General features: G+C 51.9%; 3 protein-coding genes across 4 annotated transcripts in view; 2 read left to right on the top strand and 1 right to left on the bottom strand.

The window, feature by feature from the left end:
- The window catches only part of THRAP3 (thyroid hormone receptor associated protein 3), a 39,818-nt gene extending 35,867 nt beyond the window's left edge, over positions 1-3,951 (top strand). For both annotated transcript variants that reach the window (XM_049774670.1, XM_049774669.1), the window contains one exon: positions 2,464-3,951. In XM_049774670.1, coding sequence (XP_049630627.1) covers positions 2,464-2,685 — 222 coding nt within the window. In that variant the 3' untranslated portion in view covers positions 2,686-3,951. The remainder of the gene's footprint in view (positions 1-2,463) is intronic.
- Positions 3,952-4,334: 383 nt separating this feature from the next.
- On the top strand, positions 4,335-21,406 carry SH3D21 (SH3 domain containing 21). The gene is made up of 19 exons (XM_049775530.1): positions 4,335-4,542; positions 4,574-4,625; positions 4,746-5,169; positions 5,263-5,326; positions 5,549-5,667; positions 5,863-5,953; positions 6,075-6,130; positions 6,230-6,275; positions 6,431-6,531; positions 6,618-6,704; positions 6,853-6,892; positions 18,598-18,697; positions 18,787-18,836; positions 19,020-19,469; positions 19,558-20,164; positions 20,244-20,307; positions 20,372-20,452; positions 20,794-20,908; positions 21,270-21,406. Exons 1-19 carry the CDS (start codon positions 4,335-4,337, stop codon positions 21,404-21,406), a joined length of 2,892 nt encoding a protein of 963 aa, XP_049631487.1.
- EVA1B (eva-1 homolog B) lies at positions 21,215-22,226 on the bottom strand. The gene is made up of 2 exons (XM_049775089.1): positions 22,049-22,226; positions 21,215-21,863 (listed from the first exon to the last, which is right to left on the bottom strand). The coding sequence occupies exons 1-2, from the start codon at positions 22,113-22,115 to the stop codon at positions 21,454-21,456; spliced, it is 477 nt and encodes a 158-aa protein (XP_049631046.1). The 5' UTR covers positions 22,116-22,226; the 3' UTR covers positions 21,215-21,453.
- Between the last annotated feature and the right edge of the window lie 1,287 nt (positions 22,227-23,513).

Genomic DNA, 23,513 nt, shown 5'->3' with positions numbered 1-23,513 from the left:
GTCTTTAGTCCAAACAATACCAGTCTTTGGTCTTTGAGACTTTGGTCTGCCTGAAGCTGATGAAATCCTTATGTAGGAGTTTTACATGGACAGTATTGTGCTAAGATTTTTTTTGGGGGGAGATAATCCTGACTGAAAAGGTTTTGGTTGTCAGGATAAGTGACTTTTTTTTTTTTTTTTTTTTTTTGCATTTTGTGAGCTTATTTTACTTCATACCCACTCCACTCCTTCCAGTATGTCCCAAGAGATTGAGCTATATATAGCCTTCCCTTTAGAGAGAATATATTTTCCCCCCCATTCTGCCACATTGCCTTTGTTACATTAAGACTAAAAAGAAGTGTATAAGGGGGCCGGAGAGATAGCATGGAGGTTGGGATTTGCAACGGTGACTGAAAACTAGGAGTTGCTTTTCTTTTTGTGTGATTTAGTTTAGTTTTGTTTTGTTTTGTTTTGGGGCCACACCCAGCAGTACCCAGGATTTTACTCCTGGCTCTGCATTCAGGAATCCTTCCTGGTGGGGTGGGGCTCAAGGAATTATATAAAGTGTTGAGGATTAAACCTTGGTCAGCTGCATCCTATAAGCATCCTGCCTGCTACATTGTTATCTAGCCCCAGGAGTTGGTTTTCTGCTCTTGCCTCTTTTTTTTTTTTTTTTTTTGTTTTTGTTTTTGTTTTTGGGCCACACCCAGTGTTGCTCAGGGGTTACTCCTGGCTGTCTGCTCAGAAATAGCTCCTGGCAGGCTCAGGGGACCATATGGGACACCGGGATTCGAACCAACCACCTTTGGTCCTGGATCGGCTGCTTGCAAGGCAAACGCTGCTGTGCTATCTCTCTGGGCCCTGCTCTTGCCTCTTATTTGCAGGGATGGGGAAGGAGATTGGAATAGCTTAAACCCCATGTATGTTTTAAATATTTCTTCTGTGAGGTGCCTGACAACCCCATCACACATTTCATGTTTTGATATTTTGTTGCTTTGGTTTCTGGGCCACACCCAGTGGTGCTTACTCCTGGCGCTTTTTTGTGAGTGGGGGTTGGGTCACACCCGGCTCTGCCCTCAGAAATCGCTCCTGGCAAGGGGGGACACCATATGGGATGCTGGAATTTGAACCACCACCGTCCTTCTGCATCTATACCCTATACCGCTGTGTTATCTCTCTTGGCAGTGCTTGGAACTGACTATGGGATTCTGGGGATTGAATTTAGACCCATCCCATTTGTTTTTTTGTTTTTTTTTTTTTTGTGGTTTTTGGGTCACACCCGGCAATGCTCAGGGGTTTTTCCTGGCTCCGTGCTCAGAAATTGCTCCTGGCATGCACGGGGGACCATATGGGACGCCGGGATTCGAACCGATGACCTTCTGCATGAAAGGTAAATGCCTTACCTCCATGCTATCTCTCCGGCCCCCGACCCATCCCATTTGTACAAGGCAAGCATTAATCTAACCTCTGTGCTACTGTACTATTTCTCCAGCCTTCTTTTTTTTTTCTTTTTTTGGTTTTTGGGCCACACCCGGTGATGCTCAGGGCTATGCTCTCAGAAGTCGCTCCTGGCTTGGGAGGCCATATGGGACACAGGGGATCGAACTGTGGCCCGTCCTAGGCTATCGCTGGCAAGGCTTACCTTACCTTACCTCTAGCGCCGGCCCCTCTTTCTTTTTTTTTTTTAACTTGATTGGTTGGTTGGTTTTTGGCCACACTCAGTGATGCTCAAGCGGTCATTGGTCACTGCTGGCTCTACACTAAGAATTCGCCCCCGTCAGGCTAGGGACCATATGGGATGCTGGAAATTGAACCAGGTCCCTCCCAGGATCAGCTGCATGCAAGGCAGAAGCCCTACTGCTGTGCTATCTCTCTGGCCCCTGATTTCTGTTTCTTGGCATCAGCTGGCAGTGGTCAAAGAAACTCTTGACTGCCCTCAGAAATCACAACTGGCAGGCATGGGGAACTATAAGGGAAGTCGGGGATCGAACCCGCATGCAAACACCGTACCTGCCATGCAATCACTTAGGCCCCTCCTCTCAAACTTTTTTAAGACCATTCTTAAATAATTATACATATATAATATACCAGCATATCTATGTACATATATAGTACATCAATAGTAATCTCTCAATGGTATGCTAAATATATAAATAATGAGGCATTGCTAAAGGTTCAATAAACCAGCTATCTTCATTTATATGGTGGAAGGAAGAGTAAATGAGATGTTCTATTTAGTGAATTCTCTGGTCTGATAAGTTTTCTCATCAGCACCATCATTGGTATATATAATGCCCGAGCTACTGCCTTAGAATCCCAAGGCACTCGAGAATTGTTTTGAATCTGAATCGGTATTTTTGGAGTAGGGTCAGAGGACAGAAGCTCTGGACTGAGGAGTAGTTTATTTGGGACAGGCCCATTTGGGTATAGGGATTAGTTACCCTGTTCTTTTCTGGCATTGATGACGGTTTTCTTTTCCCTCAGCATGATGACCGTGAAGGCGAAGGCAGTGAGAAGTGGGTGAGCCGGGGCCGGGGCCGAGGAGCCTTTCCCCGGGGCCGAGGCCGGTTCATGTTCCGGAAATCCAGCACCAGCCCCAAGTGGGCCCACGACAAGTTCAGTGGGGAGGAAGGGGAGATCGAAGATGATGAGAGTGGGACAGAGAACCGTGAAGAGAAAGACAATTTACAGCCCACAACTGAGTAAAGGCCATTCTCACAGGAGCCTTTGCCCAGGGGGGAGGCACTGGGAAAACGGCTGGTGAGGAGCTAAATAGTAGTAGCCTCAAGACTGTGTGAACATCCCATCCTTCCCCGCCCCACCAGCCATGCAGAATCCCACCATGGCCAGAAAGCATCCTAGTGCTGTGACCCGCTGGACCTAGGCAGCCGACTGGAGCTGGGGTCAGGCCCAGCTCTGAGCAGAACACCACATTGGGCTTTAGCTGTTTTCCTTATTATTGGTGTGTGGGATGGGGCTGGGTTCGGGGAGGGGAGAATGATACTTGGATTTTGGTTTGTTACCTATTACAGTTTTGTTCTTAATTTCATTTTGGAGCTAAGACGAATACGATTTTTGATCTTTTCCCTGATTTCCAAAGCTCCTTCCCCCTTTTTAGGTAATGTAGTAACATTAGTTAATTTGGGCAACTTTGATTCTATAAAGAGAAAACAAAGCATGTGAATAAACATTGAAGTGTTCACCTCAGTTTGGGACCAAACTGCTTGGATCTTTGTAGAAATCGGTTTTGTATGTCAAGGAGGAGTTCAAGGCCTTTCTGTGCGTCCCCTTTTCTGTGCAGCCATGTATCATGGTGACACTCCCAAACATCCCGAGTGCTTCCCCCTTCCCTTAATAGTTTCTGGATTCTTCTGGGCTGGAATTCTTCCCTTCACCAGCAGTTCTAGTATCCCAACTTTAAAGTCCTGCTGACCCTCAGCTCAAAAAAGGGGTAGAAACTGGATGGCAGTTCTTGGTCTGTTTTCTAAGAAACTTCTGAATTCTATTATCTTTACAAATAGAAGATAAGAAAATAATTTTTCAATATTTTTATTAATCTTTTTATAAAACGAAAACTCCTATGATGGATTAAGGTGGTTATAGTTGGGTGGTTTGTGGGGTTTTTTTGTTTTATTGTTTTTTTTTTTTTTTTTTGTTTACTTTTTCTTTTTAAGCTTTAAGTTGAAACAGATGTTGGCAGGAGTCATCCTTTTAAGATGGTCCTGTGCTTGCCTTCTGGGGAGGCCGTCCTGAGCAGGCGAGTCATGAGGCTTTCTTGCATATGTTGATATGTAGGTTGCATCCTTTCTCCCCACCTCTAATCTTTGCCTCTTGGGTTGTGCTACTTACTTTGCTACATTTCTATGGGTAAGACTTGGTTTATTTGAATGATTCATGTTTAGGGGAAAAATGAAAACTTAAAAAATTTGTTTCAACTCCTCCTACAAATAAAAAATAAATGAAGTGGCAGATGTAGAAGTACTCTGGTCATTGTCACACCAGGAGTGTGCCATTCTCACGTGTGTATGTGCGTCTGTGTGTCTCCTATAGTAGCCTGTACAACCCAAAAGACAAAACCCACCTGCTTAGCAATAGCTCCTTCACCAGCACAGTCATGCCCACGGTTCCCAGAAGCTGATCCTCCTGCCAGCTCCTAACTTCTCGAACACCTGTAGAGAAGCGGATTGCTTCCTCTGCCGCCATGAACACGGACTTTTGCTTCTGAAGTGGGGCTGGGACCGAAGGGTGTGAATGGCACACCCGCTTAAGGGCCCCACTTGGCCTTGGATCTCCATGGGTCCTTTCAGACACTCACAGCTCTAGACTTGGCTGTGTACCAGGGGCACCGAGCACTAATGTCTTGTGCCCGCCTCGCCCCAAGTATCCCAGGAGCGGGCGCACTTTCTGAAACCAAACCCGGTCAGTTGGCGGGCCACAGCGATCGCTCCACGGGCTCCTTAGCCTCAGGAGAGGAGGTGCAGCTTCTTAGGGCGACCACACCCGGCACCCGGGCCCCGCCTTCGAGCCGCTGCTGCCTCTCGTCCCCCGGGGCCCCTAGCCCAGGTATGTGCCTCTCCCCACCTTTCACCTGTAGCTAAACGCTCACTGGCTGGGAAGGAATCCGCCAAGGGAAGCGCCTGCGGAGAGTGGGCGGGAGCCCGAGCCTAGGAAAGGGAAGCGAAGCGGCTAGACGGGAATTAGTAGCCAGGTCTGAAGAAGCCTGTGGGTGCAGTGACCCCCGCGCCGGGCCGTCCCCTCTCCCACAGCCCCGGCACTTGGAGCCTGACCTATCGGCTCGTGTCTCCGCCTCTCACTGCTCGTTCCACCTACCGCGGCCCAGTGCTCGGCTGCAGTGGGCCCACACGGCCCTGCCCGTCTGGCTCTGCAAGGGCGCCCCGGAAATTATGGGTATGTGCGGAGGGGTTGGGGTGGCTCTTCTGGGCGACGGGGAAAGCGCCTGGAACCCCCGCCCGGCCCGCCGCCGTCCCCTCGTGCTCTGCACTGAGCCGAGCACCGCCCTGTCCGCCCGCAGAGGTGCTGGTCCTGGCCACATACCGCGCGCAGAAGGAGGGCGAGCTGAGCCTGGCGCCGGGAGACGTGGTCCGGCAGGTGTGCCCGGGTCCTACCCCGGGCTGGCTGCGCGGAGAGCTGGGGGGCCGGAGCGGCCTCTTCCCCGAGGGCCTGGTGCAGGTGAGGCCCAGCCGCAGAGGGGCTGGAAGGGCGCGCGGCTCAGTGCGCTCTGCCCAGGAACTGAGAGGCCTCCGCGTCTGACTATTCTCCCAGGAGATCCCGGAAAGTCTGCGCGGTACCGGAGAGGCGCAGAGACCGCGCGGTCCGCGCCGTCGAGGTGAGCGCCCTGGCCGAAGGGCTGGCCTCTGGCTCCTGCGGACTTCAGCTCACAGCGATCTATGGTGGCTCTGGGCTCTGCGGGCTGTGATTGGCTCTCGAGTGCAATGCGGGGCCTGGGAGTACTGAACGGGGCTCCCCGTCCCCCCCAAACCTCAGCTCCCTTCACTGCACCGGGTGGCTCCTTCTTTCAAGCTGCCCAGAGTTTCTCTGTCCCATCTAGGTCACCTTGCCAAATCTTGGGATCCCCCAAGATGGTGCAAAGTGCACTACAACTACATCCCGGAGCAGACAGACGAGTTAGAACTGCGAGCTGGGGAGATAGTGGAAGTTATAAAGGAGGTGAGAGGGCAGGGATTGAAGGGAAATGAGAGGGTGATGGGAAAGGGAGGGCAAAGGCGAGGAGGAGGAGGAGGAGGAAAAGGAAGAGAAGAAGGAAGAGGAGGTGGTTGGGCAGAATGGGGCACTGGGTGTAAGATTTCTATGGCTACCCTTTGGGCAGAAGTAGATGCTCCTCATGCTCCTTCCCTCCCCCAGATTGAGGACGGCTGGTGGCTGGGGAAGAAGAATGGGAAACTGGGAGCCTTGCCATCCAACTTTGTGGAGTTGCTGGACTGTGGACCCCCAAGTGAGACCAGGACCCAGAGATTTCACAACCCCATTGCCAGATTGCCAACTCCATGACCCTCTCCCATGATCTGCACTGTGTATCAACACCCCCTAACCTCAGTGTCCTCCCCACCCACCAGGCCTCAGTTTTTCAGACAAGCCTTCCATCATCCCTGACTTAGAGCAGCCTCCCAAGGTAAAGTGGGGAGACTGGGCAGTAGACATAGCCCAAGGCAAGTGCTCCAGGGAGAAGGGGTTCAGAGACAGCACTTGTTCCCTCTTGCCCACCCTCCAGCTGTACAGCCAGAGGTGGGATGATCCTCCCGAATACCAGCAGACAGGTGAGCTACTGGCTTAGAGATACACTGGGAACTTCCTCCCTCAAGTTTTTCTGCCTTGGGATAGGTAGGGGATATCAGCTGGGCTACAGGAGGAGGGAGCTGCTAATTGGAGGGAGGGTGGTTTGACTTCTGGCCACTGACACACACCCCCAAAGCCTACCACCCTGAGTACTACAAGGTCCTGTTTGACTACCAGCCTAAGGCCCCAGATGAGCTGGCGCTGAGGAAGGGGGACATGGTGAAAGTATTGAAGAAGGTGTGAGGGCACAGGGCAGGGGAAAGGGGCACTGAGGGGCAGGATTGGGATTAGCCTGACCCTAACCCTGCCCCCTTCTCTCACAGACCACAGAGGACGAGGGCTGGTGGGAAGGGGAGTCTCAAGGCAGGAAGGGCGTTTTTCCCGACAACTTCGTGGTGCTACCACCCCCAGTACGTATGGAGCCTCTTGGGGACCAGGGCTGGGGGTTCCTCTAGATGAAGTGGGGTCATGGTGCTTCTGGCTGGAAGGAGACACCTAAGTAAGGGAGGCCTGGAAACAGGGGCACTCTTCAGTTTCTGATACTACTTTTCCTCCTAGATCAAGAAGCTGACCCGACAGCAAATCCCACAGGACTCAGGTGGGTGCCTGAAAAGACTAGGAGTGGGGGTGTTCATGGGTGGCCCATAAATGACCATGTCTCACATCAGTATAATCCCTTAGCAGCTCCCTGTGTGCCTGGAAAGAATGTTTGTGGAGGATTAGGGAATGTGGTATTGAGTTGTGGGAATCTGTTTTGTTTTTGTTTTATTTGGGGGGATCCACATCCGGTGATACTCAAGGGGTTAGTCCTGTCTCTGCACTCAGGCTTGTGGCCTGCAGCGTGGCTCATTTCACTTTTCTGTTGCACAGATTCTGTGAGTTTTCTCATGTCAATGCTGAGCTATCTGGATGTGTCTGTGGAAAAAGTGTCTTTTTGCTTAAGGCTTGACTTCTGTTTTTGTTTTGTTTTGTTTTGCTTTGGGATCAAGCCAGCAGTGTTCAGGGGCTGTTCCAAGTTTTACTCGGGCAATAGTGCCAGGGATCCAGCCTGAGCTTCCTGCATGTAAAGCATGTGCTCAGCCCTTTGTGCTGTATTGTTAACCCTTATTTATGTCTTAAGGTAATATTCACACATGAAAAAAAAAATAGGCCAGAGAGATAGCATGGAGGTAAGGTGTTTGCCTTTCATGCAGAAGATCGGTGGTTCAAATCTTGGCATCCCATATGGTCCCTTGAGCCTGCCAGGCGCAATTTCTAAGCATAGAGCCAGGAGTAACCCCTAAACACTGCCAGGTGTTACCCCCCTCCCAAAAAAAAAATAGATGTGTTGTCATGTTCTGCTTTGGTTTTTTGTTTTTGTTTTTGGGCCATACCCGGTGACGCTCAGGGATTACTCCTGACTGTGCACTCAGAAAATACACTCCCCAAAAAAGAAAAAACCAAGGGGCCGGGCAGTGGCGCTAAAGGTAAGGTGCCTGCCTTGCCTGCGCTAGCCTTGGACAGACCTCGGTTCGATCCCCCGGTGTCCCATATGGTCCCCCAATCCAGGAGCAACTTCTGAGCACATAGCCAGGAGTAACCCCTGAGCGTTACCGGGTGTGGCCCAAAAAAACAAAAAAAAAAAAAAAAAGAAAATACACTCAGGGGGCCAGGAAGAGGTAAGGTGTCTGCCTTGCAAGTGCTAGCGTAGGATGAACCTCGGTTCAATCCCCCGGCGTCCCATATGGTCCCCCCAAGCCAGGAGTGATTTCTGAGTGTATAGCCAGGAGTAACCCCTGAGCGTCAAACGGGTGTGGCCCAAAACCCAAAAAAAAAAAAAAAAAAAGAAAAGAAAAGAAAATACACTCAGAATACACTCCTGAAGGGGCTTGAGAGATAGCATGGAGGTAGGGCAGTTGCCTTGCATTCAGAAGAACAGTGGTTTGAATCCTGGCATCCTATATGGTCCTCTGAGCGCTACTGGGTGTAACCCCTCCTCCCCCCCAAAAAAAAGAAGTCACTTCTGTCTTGGGGAACCATATGGGACACCAGAGATCGAACCCAGGTCAATCCTATCCTGAATCATTTGTATGTGAGGCAAATGCCCTACCACTGTGCTATAATTCAGCACCCCCCCCCTTTTTTTTTTTTTTTTTGGCTTTTGGGCCACACCCGGCGGTGCTCAGGGGTTATTCCTGGCTGTCTGCTCAGAAATAGCTCCTGGCAGGCACAGGGGACCATATGGGACACCGGGATTCAAACCAACCACCTTTGGTCCTGGATTGGCTGCTTGCAAGGCAAACGCTGCTGTTGCTATCTCTCCGGGCCCTATGTTTTGTTTTGTTTTTGTTTTTTCATGTTCTGCTTTGAAGCTTACTACTGGGTGCCATGGTCTGTCACCAAAACCCAACACTATCCCTCTTGTACATTCTGCCACTTCCTTACCTTAAAAAGAACCCTTTCTCAGGGCCGGAGAGATAGCATGGAGGTAAGGCGTTTGCCTTTCATGCAGGAGGTCATCGGTTCGAATCCCGGCGTCCCATATGGTCCCCCGTGCCTGCCAGGAGCAATTTCTGAGCCTGAAGCCAGGAGTAACCCCTGAGCACTGCTGGGTGTGACCCAAACACACACACACACACACACACACACACAAGAGCCCTTTCTCCTGATCAGTGTATATTCTCTTGACACTTAGTTCCCACTTCTCATCCCTTTGTTGTTGTTTCTGCCATGATGGGATGGGGTGGCAGTGCTTACATTTTAGGTCCCTCCTCACACACTTCATTGGTTGTACTCAAACCCCCTTAGTTGTAGCACTGGACAGCCCCAACAGCTGAGCCTCTAGGCTCTCCCTTGGATGGGGAAGGTGGACATGTGAAAAGTCATGAAGCTTGAACTGGACACCTCACCAAACTGGCCCGCCCTGACATTTCTGAAGGGTTTTGTTTGTTTGGGGGCCATGCTCATAGGGCCTACTCCTGACTATGCTCAGGGGTCATTTCTGACTGACTGGGAGAGCATATGGAGTACTCTACCTGCTGTTTCTGTTACCTCTCTTACACAGTTATCAGCTTAGCCTAGATACCCTTCACTGATCGTTTTTTTCCAGTGGATGTTTGCCTCCACTCCCTCTGTTTGTTAGTTTGTTTGTTTATGATGTTGCTAGTCTTGAGTTGTCACACACCTGAGGGGTGCTCACACCTGCTTGCCAGAGGTCATTCTTTGTTCTGCAGCCAGAGTCACATATCATCTTCTGTGTCACACACCTTTCCACTATGTGACCAGAAGAAGGAGGGATCATAGAGCACAGAGCTGCCAGGCTGGCTCTCAGCACTCATGGATACAAGGGCTGTGAGTCCAGGCAGTGGTCCTCAAACTATGGCTCGAGGGCCACATATTGTATTTGTATCTGTTTTGTTTCTTCATTGCAAAATAAGATATATGCAGTGTGCATAAGAATTCGTTCAAGGACTCGGAGAGATAGCACAGTGGCGTTTGCCTTGCAAGCAGCCAATCCAGGACCAAAGGTGGTTGGTTCGAATCCCAGTGTCCCATATGGTCCCTGCCAGGAGCTATTTCTGAGCAGACAGCCAGAAGTGACCCCTGAGCAATGCCGGGTGTGGCCCAAAAACAAAAACAAACAAAAAAAAAGAATTCGTTCATAAGTTTTGTTTTTACTGTAGTCAGACCCTCCTATGGTCTGAGGGACAGTGAACTGGCCCCCTGTTTAAAAAGTTTGAGGACCCCTGGCCCAGTGGGACCACATCCAGCAGTGCTCAGGGGCTATTTGCTGCTGGGGATTCATCATGTGCCAGGTATATATTCTATTGGCTTTCATTCCCCCCCCCCCCCGCCTTTTTTTTTTTTTTTTTGGTTTTTGGGTCACACCCAGCAGCTCTCAGGGGTTACTCCTGGCTCTATGCTCAGAAATTGCTCCTGGCAGGCTTGAGGGACCACATGGGATGCCGGGATTCGAACCACCAACCTTCTGCATGCAAGGCAAACACCCTACATTCATGCTGTCTCTCTGGCCCCTTCCCCCCTTTTTTTGAGGGATGGGGGGTTGGGGCTTCTCAGCAGTAGTCAGGGGTGGGGACTCTTCCTGAAAATCCTTACTGCTCTGACCTGAGTGTCCATGCTGCTCGGATCCTGCAGCCATCCCAATGGTGTTCAGAAGCCCGTCTGTTACTGGAAATTGACCCAAAGTTGGGCACATGTCACAATCTAACCGCTGTATTCTCTCTCCACCCCAGAGCCATGCATTTAGTTGTAGTATTCACTTACATTCTTGGTGGCAGCACACTGGAGATTCCATTGGCAGTGGTGCAGGATTGCATGTGAGGTGGTATCATAGATCACTCACAGACTCGGGCTTGCCAAACAGGCACTGTACCTCGGAGCCATAGCTCTGCACCCCTAATTTATATTCTTTTTATTTCTTTTTGTAGATTCTTGTTTGGGGCTACATATGGTAGTGTTCAGGGATTACTCCCAGTTCAGTACTTGAGAGTCACTTTTGGCTGTGTTTGGGGAACCCTGAGGTGCTGGCATAAATCTAAACCTTCTGAAGCTGGTGCTCAACCCTTTGAATTGTGGTCCTCGACTTATTTATTTTGGTTTTGGGAGACCATAGGCAGGTATGATAAGAACTTGTTGCTGGTGGTGCTCAGGGATTGCTCCTGGCAGTGCTCTGGACTATATGTGGGCTAGGATCTAACCTGTGACAGCTGCATGCAAGGCTCATGGCTTCCCCATATTTCTTCAGTCCTTTTTTTTTTTTTAAATTCTAGCTGTATCTTGTGTATGTAGTGTTCTTTAAATGTCTAATGTGGCTTATTTTTCTTATTTATCTATTTTGTTCAGTCTCACCAGAGAGGCTGGAGATGTAGTTTAGTGACAAAGCTCATGCCTTGCATACTTTAGGGCTTGAATTTGATCTCTGACACCAAAAATTAAATCCCAGGGCTGTAGCAGTAGCATAGCTGCCTAGAACGCAGCTGACCTAGGTTCAATGCCTTGCACATAGCTGATCTATGTTTGATTCCTGGCATCCCATATGGTCCCGGGCCTGCCAGGAGTGATTTATGAGTGCAGAGCCAGGAGTAACTCGAGTGTCACCAGTTGTAGACTAACCCCCCCCCCAATTAAAATCCCCAAAAGCAAAAAATAATTTTTAAAAAATTTTTGGTTTTGGGGCCCCACCATGCTGCATTTAGGGGTTACTCCTGGCTCTCTGCTCAGAAATTGCTCCTGTCAGGCACGGGGGACCATATGGATGCCGGGATTTGAACCACCTTTGGTCCTGGGTCGGACACTTGCAAAGCAAGCGCCCGACCACTGTGTTATCTCTCTCAGCCCCCCCCAATTTTTTTTTAATCAGATAGTCATTCATATATTAAAATACTTAAGAAGAGCTGGGACTGGAGAGACAGAACAAAAGTTAAGATATTGGGGCTGGGAAGGTGGCGCTGGAGGTAAGGTGTCTGCCTTGCAAGTGCTAGCGTAGGATGGACCGCAGTTTGATCCCCCGGCGTCCCATATGGTCCCCCCAAGCCAGGAGCGACTCCTGAGCGTATAGCCAGGAGTAACCCCTGAGCATTAAAATGGGTGTGGCCCAAAAAACCAAAAAAAAAAAAGAAAGAAAGAAAAAAAAAAGAAAGAAAGAAAAAAGAAAAGATATTTTCATTCCTCACAGCTGGTCTGGGTTTGATTTCTGTGTTCCTTAATGTTCCCAGAATACCTCTGGGAGTAATTCCTGAGTGCAGAGCCAGGGGTACTCTTGAGCATTCCTGGGAGTAACTCCAAATATTGAAGAAAAAAAAAAAAGAATAAATAAAATACTTAAGAAGGGGACTAGGACCAGAGTGGTGGTGCAGGTGGTAAGGCTTCTGCCTTGCACGTGCTAGCTAGCCTAGGATAGACCTTGGTTTAATCCTCAGCGTCCCATATGGCCCCCCAAGCCAGGAGCGATTTCTGAGCGCATAGCCAGGAGTAACATCTGAGTGTCACCGGGTGTGGCCCCAAAATCCCCCCCAAAAAAAAAAAACTTAAGAAGGAACTGGAGAGACAGTACAATGACTGGATTGTTTGTCTTATAGGTAGCTGACCCAGGTTCAATCTCTGGCACCACATAAGTTCCCATTAGCCTGGCCAGGGTAGTCACTGATCACAGAGCCAGGAATAAGCACTGAGTACTACTGAGTGTGGTCCCCAAACCCTCCTTCTCAAAACAAAACAAAAAAATAAATAAATATTAAAAAAACCACTTTTTTGGGGCCCGGAGAGATAGCACAGTGGCATTTGCCTTGCAAGCAGCCGATCCAGGACCAAAGGTGGTTGGTTCGAATCCCAGTGTCCCACATGGTCCCCCGTGCCTGCCAGGAGCTATTTCTGAGCAGACAGCCCAGAGTAACCCCTGAGCACCGCCAGGTGTGGCCCAAAAACCAAAAAAAAAAAAAAAAAACCACCAAAAAAACCCCCACTTTTTTCCTATTGTTTCTGTGGAATTTTATATCTCTTCATTTGAGAAGTGCATTTGGGTCACACCTGATGGTTCTCAGGATTTACTCCTGGCTTTGTGCTTAGGAATCACTCCTGCAAATTTCCTAAGGATTGAACCCAGTCAGCCAAGTGCAAGGTTATGCTATACTGTTGTACTGCCTCTCCAATCCCATTTCATTTTTTTAAAAAAGGGAGAGATAGCACAGTGGTAGGAGTTTGTCTTGCATGTGGCTGACCTGGGACAGACCTGGGTTCGATTCCTAACATCCAATATGGTTTTCCAAGCCTTTATGAGTGCAGAGCTAGGAGTAACCCCTGAGCGCCACTGCCAATGTGGACCCCCCCCCAAAAAAAAAAAAAAAAGAACTAAACTAAAAGGGATTCGAACCTCTCCTGGTAGTACTCAGGGGTTACATCTGACTCCTGGTGGTGCTGGATGGGAGAGGATACAGGAGATATAACTGGGGTCATATGCAAGGCAAGCACTATCTTTCTGGTCTTTTTTGTTTGTTTGTTTGTTTTTGTTTTTGGGTCTCACCCGGTGATGCTCAGGGTTACTCCTGGCTATGTGCTCAGAAATAGCTCCTGGCTTAGGGGTCCATATGGGATGCCAGGAATCAAACTGAGGTCGGTCCTTGATCAGCTGCGTACAAAGCAAATACCCTACCGCTGTGCTATTGCTCCAGCCCCATGGTCTTTTTTATTTTTTTTTTTATCTTTTTTTTTTTTGGGGGGGGCCACACCCAGCAGTGCTCAGGGGTTACTCCTGGCTATCTGCTCAGAAATAGCTCCTGGCGGGCACGGGGGACCATATGGGACACCGGGATTCGAACCAACCACCTTTGGTCCTGGATCGGCTGCTTGCAAGGCAAACACCGCTGTGCTATCTCTCCTGGCCCCTTTTTTTTATTTTTTTAATTAATGTTGAGGTTTTTTTGTTTGGTTGGTTGGTTTTTGTTTTGGGGCCACACTTGGTGGTGCTCAGGGGTTACTCCTAGTTCTGCAATCATAAATTACTTCTGGCAGGCTCAGGGGGACCATATGGGATTCCGAGGATCGAACCTGGGTCAGCAAGGCAAACCTGCTCTCCTACCATCACACTGGCCCCAAACAAGTCTTTTTTTAACTTTACTTAAACATTGGGGTTGTTCATAATACAGTTATTCTGGCATTCATTATTCCGGAACCAATCCCACCACCAATGTGACCTTCCTCCACCCACTCCCCAACCCTGTCCCTTTGGCATATACAAGTAATTTATTTTATTTTGTTTCCAACAAAATGTTAAGTAGAATAATAAAAAAAAAAGTTCAAAAAAATAGTTCAGTAAAAATAATTGTGAAAATTATTATGTCTCACAATGGTATTATTAAAGCCATTGTCTGAGGATTTACAGAGCTTTTTGTTGCTAGTGGAGTCTTCTGTTATTTCTTTTGTGTATTGAGCTTAGTAGGCATCTATACTACTTTCTCATCTAATTTATTGTGCTCCTGTGGTTGTCAGTATTGTGAAATTTGAGTCACATGGTTGCGTATGTAGCCACACATTCCAGGGGCTCCAGGATCTATGGAACTGAGACAGTACTTGATCCCCCTCACTTCAAGGAGGCCCAGAGTAAAGAGCAGTGTACTCTGAGTTTCTTTTCTTTTCTTTCTTTCTTTCTTTCTTTCTTTCTTTCTTTCTTTCTTTCTTTCTTTCTTTCTTTCTTTCTTTCTTTCTTTCTTTCTTTCTTTCTTTCTTTCTTTCTTTCTTTCTTTCTTTCTTTCTTTCGTTTTTGGGTCACACCCAGCGGTGCTCAGGGGTTACTCCTGTCTCTGTGCTCAGAAGTCGCTCCTGGCAGGCTCGGGGGACCATATGGAATACCAGGATTTGATCTACTGTCCGTTCTGGATTGGCTGCGTGCAAGGCAAACGCCTTACCACTGTGCTATCTCTTCGGCCCTGTGAGTTTCATTGACTTGGCTTCTCTTCCAAGATTAGTCATGTAGCTGTGAAGCTGGGCCATTGATATGGTGGAGGCTGTGGGAAGTGGGTGTGACTGCTGGGGCTTCCAACAATACTGGGTGGAGAGGGAGGCTGCCTGCCCCACTCCAAGAAAGCCCCAGAATTTTCAGCCTGAATACCTGTATACCCAGGAGTTTTATCAGCTTGGCCTCTCTTCTGAGATTAGTAGTGAAATAGTGAAACTGAGCCATTCATGTGGTACCTGTGGTGTGTAAACATGGCGACTGGGCTTTGCAAGGGGCTTCCAGATTTTTCCAACCTGAAATGCATTATATCCAGGAGTTACAGTGGCTTGTCTTGACATCTCCTTTTTTTTTGGGGGGGGGCATACCAGGTGACACTCAGAGGCTATGCACTCAGAAATCGCTCCTGACTTGGGGGTCCATATGGGACACCAGGGGATCGAACCACAGTTCGTCCTAGGTTAGCACTTGCAAGGCAGATGCCTTACTACTAGCTCTCCGGCCCTTGACATCTTTTCTGAGATTAGTTCTGAAGCTGTTAAACCAGACTGTTAACCTATTTTTTTATTTTTGTTTTATTGGTTTTTAGGCCATGACTTCCAGTGCTCAGAACTTACTTCTGGCTTTGTGCTCAGGGATCACTCCTGGAGGGACTTGGGAGACTATATGGGGTGCTGGGGATTAAATCTTGGTTGACATATACAAAGCAAGTGGCTTATTCACTGTACTATTTCTGCAGCTCCTTTATGCAGTTTTTAAGTCCAGAAGTACCGCAGATATAGCTTTGTGGTAGAGTATATTCCTTGCATATAAGATTCTGGATTCTTTTTTTTTTTTTTTGTCACACCCGTTTGATGCTCAGGGGTTACTCCTGGCTAAGTGCTCAGAAATTGCCCCTGGCTTGGGGGGACCATATGGGACACTGGGAGATCGAACCGAGGTCCTTCCTTGGCTAGCGCTTGCAAGGCAGACACCTTGCCTCTAGCGCCACCTCACCGGCCCCTGTTTTGCTTTGTTTTTGAGTCACACCCAGCAGTGGTGCTTAGGGATTACTCCTGGCTCTGAGCTCAGAAATCACTCTTGGCAGTCTGGGGGACAATATGGAATGCGGGAATTGAACTGGGATCTGTCCTGTGTTGGCATGTTCAAGGCAAACACCCTACTGCTGTGCTATCGCTCAGAATTTTTTTTTTTTTTTTGCTTTTTGAGCCACACCCGGTGATGCTCCGGGATAACTCCTGGTTATGCGCTTGGAAATTGCTTCTGGCTTGGGAGACCACATGGGACGCTGGGGGATCAAACCGTGGTCCGTCCTAGGTTAACATGTGCAAGGCAATCGCCTTTACCACTTGCGCCACTGCTCCGGTCCCTGGGTTCAATTAACACACACACACACACACTCTCTCTCTCTCTCTCTCTCTCTCTCTCTCTCTCTCTCTCTCTCTCTCTCTCTCTCTCACACACACACACACACACACACACACACACACACACACACACACACACACAAGAGAATTGCAGCGCAAATGAGATATTGCTGTTCAGGAGGGCTCTGTAGAGCCACTTAATCAGCTATATTACAAGAGGCATTTAAAGTACATGTTTTTGAGGTTTCTTCACTGGCATGACTTGGAGATATGGAGAATTTGGTTCCAGGGGCCAGAGCGATAGCACAGCGGTAGGGCATTTGCTTTGTATGAGGCCAACCCCGCAGTACTCCCAATGTACTCTGGTTTGATTCCCAGCATCCCATATGGTCCCCCATGTCTGCCAGGAGTGATTTCTGAGTGCAGAGCCAGTATTAATCCCTGAGTCCTGCCCAATGTGACCCAAAAACAAACAAACAAAGAATTTCATTCCTGATCCAAAACAAGTCAAATCAAGTTGTTGTATTTATTTCTCAGTGCATAGAAAAACCATTTATACTCAACCATAGTGTGTTAAGTGTGCAATAGCAGTATGTTTGAAATAGCTTGTATGTTCTTTCATCAACTGTGACAGACTCCAAGTATTGGATGTGGAAGTGCCACAGGCCTTCCATTTTCAAGGAACATGACATCTGCCCAGGCCTTGCGTAAAGTACAACAGAGTGAGGTGCCCTTGTCCTTGCTTAATGTTCTTCCCAGCATCCTATGGATGGCCACCCACAGAATGTCCATATTTTTTTGGGGGGGGGCCACACCCAGCATTGCTCAGGAGTTACTCCTGGCTGTCTGCTCAGAAATAGCTCCTGGCAGGCACGGGGGACCATATGGGACACCGGGATTCGAACCAACCACCTTTGGTCCTGGATCGGCTGCTTGCAAGGCAAACACCTCTGTGCTATCTCTCCGGGCCCAGAATGTCCATATTTATGATAGTTTGCAGATGTTGGGGTGCAGAGAGGTCATGACCTCTCCAAGTTGTTACACCACTGGTGAAGCATGAAGGTAGAAAAGCCTCATGTCGACTCCTTGCTTTATGCTCCTATCCACTGTGATTTGCTATGGGATGTATGTGTGACAATGTGTAGGTATCTTAAATAAGATTAGGTCAGGGGCCGGTGAGGTGGCGCTAGAGGTAAGGTGTCTGCCTTGCAAGCGCTAGCCAAGGAAGGACCGAGGTTCGATCCCCCAGCGTCCTATATGGTCCCCCCAAGCCAGGGGCAATTTCTGAGTGCTTAGTCAGGAGTAACCCCTGAGCATCAAACGGATATGGCCCCCCCAAAAAAAAAGATTAGGTCAGAGTAGCTATTCATGTGTCATGGTTGTGAATGTCTCTACCTTCCACTGTCCCCTTAGGGGGTCCCCATATCAGTATGGTTATTTCTGACCACTCCTCGTCTGCAGCCCTGGTAGCAGGGAGATGGAAAGAAGACATGTTGGCAGTTTGACTGCAGTGAATGCACATGTATGTTGGCCATAGGTGGAAAGTCTGTGGTATTTAGATCTGGAAGGAGGCAGGTACTGAGATCCAGGACATGTGACTTAAGGTCTAGAGGTTCAGCAGAGGGAATCAAGGGTGGCTCCTGGTTTTGACCTCTGAGCAAGGGTGAACAAGCGAAAGAGAGCATTGGAAAATGAGTGCACGGTACAGGAAGCAGTCAGTGGATTAGCTCTTCACATGGGAGATAGGATAGCCATCAACTCTTCATGGGGATATATTGAAAGGCAGGCAAATATGAGCCAAGCTCGAAGAAAAGGAAGGGACTAGGAACTAAAGGTCGAGGGTTGTTGGCCTGTTGACAATGAAAACCTAAGACATCTTTTAGGGAGTAGATGCAATAGAGCAACAAGGTAATTCAAGAGAGGATGGGTTGGGCTTCTTTTTTTATTTGTGGGGTGGGGTGGTGACAGCCAGCGGTACTTAGGGCTTACTCCTGTCTCTGTGCTCACTCCTGTGGGATTCAGGAAACAAAATCATATATGGTGCCAGGGATCTAACCCAAGTAAGCTAAATACAAGGATAGCACCTTGCTTACCCTATTTTCCCTCTAGCCCCATGGAAGGGTGTATTGGGTACAGGAAGATCCTACCTGGTCCAGGAGATATGGCAAATGAGGAAAGCAAGGCCTAGCATTTATAGAAGCATGGTTAAGGCCAGGTGGTAGGATGTGGCTCGGGGGTGAAGCACAAGTCTATTTTTTATGGTTTATTCTGGGGCAACCCCAGTGGTGCCCAAGGGCTACTCTTAGCTCTATGTGTGGGTTGGAAAGCACATGCTCTTCTGTGTAAGAGCCTAGTGTGACCCTGTCCCCCTCCATCCCTTCCCTGATCCCACACAGTCACACAGGACAGGGTCATGTCCATTGGGCACATTGGGGGCAGGCTGAATGAACTCCCTACCTCGCTTCCCCCTCCCAGCTCTTGCTAAGGAAGTAAAAACAAGAAAACCAAAAAAGATGATGCTGAAAACCATCCTCCCTGCAGCCAAAAGGATGGGGACAGCTACCTCTCCCTTGGGGCCCAACAAAAACAGGTAAGGAGCTAAGGGGATTGGGGCCAAAGAAAATCCCCCTGCACCCAGAACCTGACCTAGTACCCATAGCCTGATGGACTCTGTTACAGGTTGTCCTGGACACCTAAGCCTGATGGGGAGAGCACTAGACACCCCAGTGGTGAGTCCCCAGTTCATCTCAGTGGGGCCAGAAGGGAGGCTCAAAGGAGGAGGGCTGAGTCCAAGGTTCTGCTTTCCTAGGCTCCAGCAGTGGCTTGCTGAGCGGGGATCAGAGCCACATTGGCAGGAAGAAATCTAAATCCCAGGGTTCTCTGTCTTGCACTGCCACCAGTCAGGTGAGTAGGGTGGGGTGGGGGTAGACAATGCAGGGACCCCTCACTGACCCCTCTCCTCCACCTGCAGAAGGGAAAGCAGAGCAGCCAAGCAAAGGCAGCTGCTCAGACTAAAACCCCTCGACTGGACAAGCCTGGCACCTTGAAGAGGACCCGACAGTCAGACAAAAGCCCCACTCTAAGACAGCGCCGGGCACCAGAGAAAACCCTCACTCCAGAGGAGACCCCAACTCTGGAGGACAAAACTTCCTACCCAGATAGGGCCTTCTCAGTGGAGGAGACCCCTGAACCGGAAGATCTGGCCCTTCCTGAGCTTGGGGACCCCTTCCCAGGGATGGGGGTTTCTCCAGAGCAGGAGGCCAGTTCCCCAGACAACCCTCAGGCCTGTGAGCCCTCTTTGGAAGAAGCCATGCCTCTGGTGGCCATCAAGGCACAGTCCCCTGGGGTCCTCACACCAGAGGGTTTGCCCCCCTCCCACCATAGAGCATCTCCTTGCCAATGGGGAAACTACCCTGAAAGAGGGGTCCCCCAAAGAGGCAACACCCTCAGGTGAGGACACCCATCCTGTCAGTGAACACTCTTTGGAGGAAGCCAAGCTTCCGGTGGCCATCAAGGCACAGTCCCCCAGGGTCCTTATGCCAGAGAGGTCCCCCAGAGAAGAGACAACCCCCTCAAGTGATGACACCCATCCTGTCAATGAGCCCTTTTTGGAGGAAGCCAAACCTCCGGTGGCCACCAAGGCACAGTCCCCCGGGGTCCTCACACCAGAGGGGCCGCCCCCTCCCACCACAGAGCATCTTCTTGCCAATGGGGAAACTACCCTGAAAGAGGGGTCCCCCAAAGAGGCAACCCCCTCAGGTGAGGACACTCATCCTGTCAATGAACCCTCTTTGGAGGAAGCCACGCTTCCGGTGGCCATCAAGGCACAGTCCCCCAGGGTCCTCGTGCCAGAGGGGTCCCCCAGAGAAGAGGCAACCCCCTCAGGTGATGACGCCCATCCTGTCAAGCTGACTCCACACCTCCAAGAGAGCTCCACGGTCCATGCTCCCGCGGCCCCGAATTCCATAGATGTCAAATATGACAACAGCATCCTGCAACTCACGGAGGAGGTGAAGACGTTAAAGGCTTCGCTAGAGCTGATGGGGAAGCAGCTGGAGTAAGTGGGGAGTCGGGAAGGCAGGGGCAGGAAGTGGGGGGGGGGTCTAAGAGCTTCCCTTTGGTCTCCTCCCCCGCAGAAGGAAGCTGAGCGACCTCTGGGAGGAACTGAAGAGGGAGAAGGAGTCACGCCAGAGTCTGGAGGTGCGTGAGGTGCTGCCCAGCCCCGGTGGGGCGGTGGCCCAGCTGACCCCCGCCTCCCAACCAGGTTCAGCTGGGACTGAGGACACAGGAGCCAGCAGCCCCAAGCACCACCGCCACGGCTACCAGCAAACAGACGCAGACTGAGGCACAGACATAGAAGGCGGGCCGGGAGGGCCCCCACAGACCCCCACATCCCTGGCCATGCCTCTGGAAATGCAAGAAAGTAAAGTCCTGAGGTGTAGCGCTGTGTCTGCCTCCTTGGGGCGGGGCGGGCAGGACCGGTGCTCCCCGCCCCCCACATTCCAGGCGGTCTCTCCCGGGCACATCTGGCCAACATGTGGCTCCCATTACGGTCCCCCAGGCCTGCGAGGCTATTTTTATCCACCGGATGGGGGTGGCGTGGGGGAGGGTGTCTCCGGCCGTCAGGTCCACATCCCCACAGCGCTCACACCCGCTTTGAACCAACTGCTCCCACTTGCCCATCAGGATGACACTCCCCCTGTCATCGCTGGGGACCCGCAGAAAGGCACCGGGGTGCCACCCACGCCGCCACAGCCGCCTGCGCCCAATCGGCTCAGCAACAAGGGCGCACAGGTTCTCGGCAAGGTCAGGGGCCCAGGACTGTGTGTTTTGCAATCACAGGTGAACCTGGGTTGAAGGTGCTGGGGGGGGGGGGAATGCTGGCAAGGAAGGAGCTCAAGAATGCGTGCCAGACGACCCTGCTCCTGCAGGCGATGGAGGAAGTGGCTAGCAAAGCTGAGGGGTCACAGCCCCCCACAAACACACACACGCGAACCCTGGTATGACAGAACCACCACAGAAAGTTGGGGACAGGACAGAGTCACAGGGAGACTGAATTCACTGAGTACGGAGCTTTCATTGGTCACCACCTCTTCATGGTCCGACTCTCCCTCCACGGGATGGGATGAGGTGAGGTGGGGTCCCTGCCCTCCTCCCCACAGCTCCAGCTGTCAAGGGGAAAAGGTGCAATTCCAGGGAGTTGGGCCACATGCCCAATAGCACCAGGAAGCCCGCAGTGAGCGATGGGGCCCCTGAGCACCTCGAGCAGGGGCGCGGCCCCAAGCCCATGGGCAGCTAGTTCTGAGCTCGCTCGCTCGTGCGTGTCCAGCGCCCGCGGGTGGCCGGTCAGTAATAGTGCATGCGGCCCAGGGTGCCCGAGCCCAGCAGGTCGGGCTGCCCGGTGCGCCAGATCTCCCGCAGGATCCGCTCGCGCTCCTCCAGCCGCTGCGCGCGTTCCAGCTCCTCCGCCGACGTGAACACGTTGACCAGGGGCCCGTCGGGCTCGGTGGACAGCTCGGGGCCCCGCAGGGTGTCGTCGGGGCCCAGTCGCGTCACCGTGTCCTCCTCCTCCTCGTCGTCGTCGTCCTCGTCGTCGTCGGGCTCCAGGGTGCTGCTGCGGGGATCCCGGCGCGGTGGGGGTCCCCGGGGCCGCCGGCGGGGCGCGCAGGAGATGCTGATGACCAGCAGGCACAGGGTGAGCAGCAGGCCGAAGCAGACGCCCAGCACGAAGTAGAGGCCGAAGCTCTCGGGGTTCGCTGCGGGGCAGGCAGAGGGCAGCGGTCACCGAGGGTCCCTGGAGGCGGGGCGAGGACGATCGGGGGGGTGGGGGGGCTCCCATGTGCCAGAGGCGAAACCTGGGGCGTGCACGGGGCAGGGGCGAGGCCGGAGGGGAAGGGGTGGAGTGGAGGGCCCCCCAAGAACGCCCGCCCTCAGCCCTCACCGCGGATGTGCGCGAAGGCCGCCAGGCTGTTGCTCAGCAACTCCATGTCCCTTCGGGGGGCGTCCATGCTGCTGTCAGGGGTGGGGGCGACGCCCCCGGCAGCCTTGAGAGGCCAGCAGAGCCGGGCAGGGCAGGAGGGACCCTGACACTCCTGCGGCCGGGCGCGGGCCACCAGACCCCGCTTGCTTCTTGGGGCCGGCGCCTCCTGCAAGAGTGAGCCCGGGTTCCATCCAGCGTGCCCAACGCCTGCGAGAGAACCGGGGGTCCTAACCCCGGCGCCCCCCGCTGCCCCTCGGCTCCTGGGGGGACGGCGATGCAGCCTCCGCCCCGGTGGGAGTCCCCGAGCCCGGGACCAGGCCGGCTGGGGCGTCCCGGACCCAGGACGGACGAGGCGAGCACACCCACCGCCGCCCACCCGGACCCCACACCCGGAGGGCTTCACTCACTCACCGCCGTCTGCACCCCGATTCCCGCGGCCCGCCCTGGCGTCCAGTTCCGGGCCCGCCCGCCCGCCGGCTCGTTTCCCAGGCCGCGGCAGCGCTGGCCGGACTCGGGCCGGGACCAGCGGGCGGAAAGTTTCCTCGGAGGAAAGAGGCGTGGCGGGGCGGGGCGGGGGCGGAGGGAAAGGGCCGCGGGAAGGGGTGAGGGAGCGCCCGCGAGGAGGGGGAGCCGGGCCCCGGAGCCCCGCTCGCTCCCACAGGAAACCGCTGGGGAGGCCGAGCTCCGGGACCGCCCCGCAGATGATGATGACAATAACAGTGAGGATGGTGCGGGCCGGGCCGCAGTGTCCCGAGGCCTTAGTCTTTCTCAGCCCCCCAACACCCCAGACCATCGCTGGGGAGCATTTCCCCACTTAGCTTAGGTGAGTAAACTTGAGTCTGAAAGTGGTTGGAGGACTTTACCAAAAGGTTTAGGAGTAGAATCCACTGCACTGTCCCCAATTTTAAGAACCTACTTATGAAACATCCTGTATCTTGCTCTTCCCAGGGATGCCCTCACCCAGGAAGACACGCACGCGCACACACACACACACACACACACACACACACACACACACACACACACACACACACACACACACACACACACACACACACACACACCCCTGCCCCAGCTTTGGCGTGTCCAGCTGGCCAGTGCTAGACTGTGGGTTAATGAATGTTGGATTCCAGCTGACTGCCAGGCCGGGTCAGCCTTGCAGAACCCAGCCCAGGGCCTCTGCAAGTCTCTGTGCTCCCACACCAGACCTGGAGCCCCGTCCTTCCTCACTGACTCCCCACACAACTCACATATATTCACCTAGGTCCAGGGTTGGTGTGGACAGTGTCTAGTGATCTCTGCTGGCTGCCCAGGGCTTCTTCCTGCCCAGACTTCCAGCCAGCCCCTCCTGCAGGGCCCCCCTTCCTGTGCTGAGGCTGGGGTGAGGGGGAGGCCTTCTTGGCCCAAGCCTGGGAGAGGAGGGAAA

The sequence above is a fragment of the Suncus etruscus genome, chromosome 6, assembly GCF_024139225.1.
Source record: "Suncus etruscus isolate mSunEtr1 chromosome 6, mSunEtr1.pri.cur, whole genome shotgun sequence".
NCBI classification, from domain to species: Eukaryota; Metazoa; Chordata; class Mammalia; order Eulipotyphla; family Soricidae; genus Suncus; species Suncus etruscus.
This window is presented reverse-complemented; position numbering and strand designations above follow the sequence as displayed.

What these genes read in the sequence shown, in the direction of transcription:
- SH3D21 (XM_049775530.1), top strand. Translation starts at nt 4,335, where the DNA reads ATGTCTTGTGCCCGCCTCGCCCCAAGTATCCCAGGAGCGGGCGCACTT. An exon ending in ACTTAGAGCAGCCTCCCAAG is followed by an intron (nt 6,131 to 6,229) that starts GTAAAGTGGGGA and finishes CCCACCCTCCAG; the next exon opens with CTGTACAGCCAGAGGTGGGA. An exon ending in AGTCACGCCAGAGTCTGGAG is followed by an intron (nt 20,308 to 20,371) that starts GTGCGTGAGGTG and finishes CCTCCCAACCAG; the next exon opens with GTTCAGCTGGGACTGAGGAC.
- EVA1B (XM_049775089.1), bottom strand. Translation starts at nt 22,115, where the DNA reads ATGGACGCCCCCCGAAGGGACATGGAGTTGCTGAGCAACAGCCTGGCG. An exon ending in GGCCTTCGCGCACATCCGCG is followed by an intron (nt 21,864 to 22,048) that starts GTGAGGGCTGAG and finishes CCTGCCCCGCAG; the next exon opens with CGAACCCCGAGAGCTTCGGC.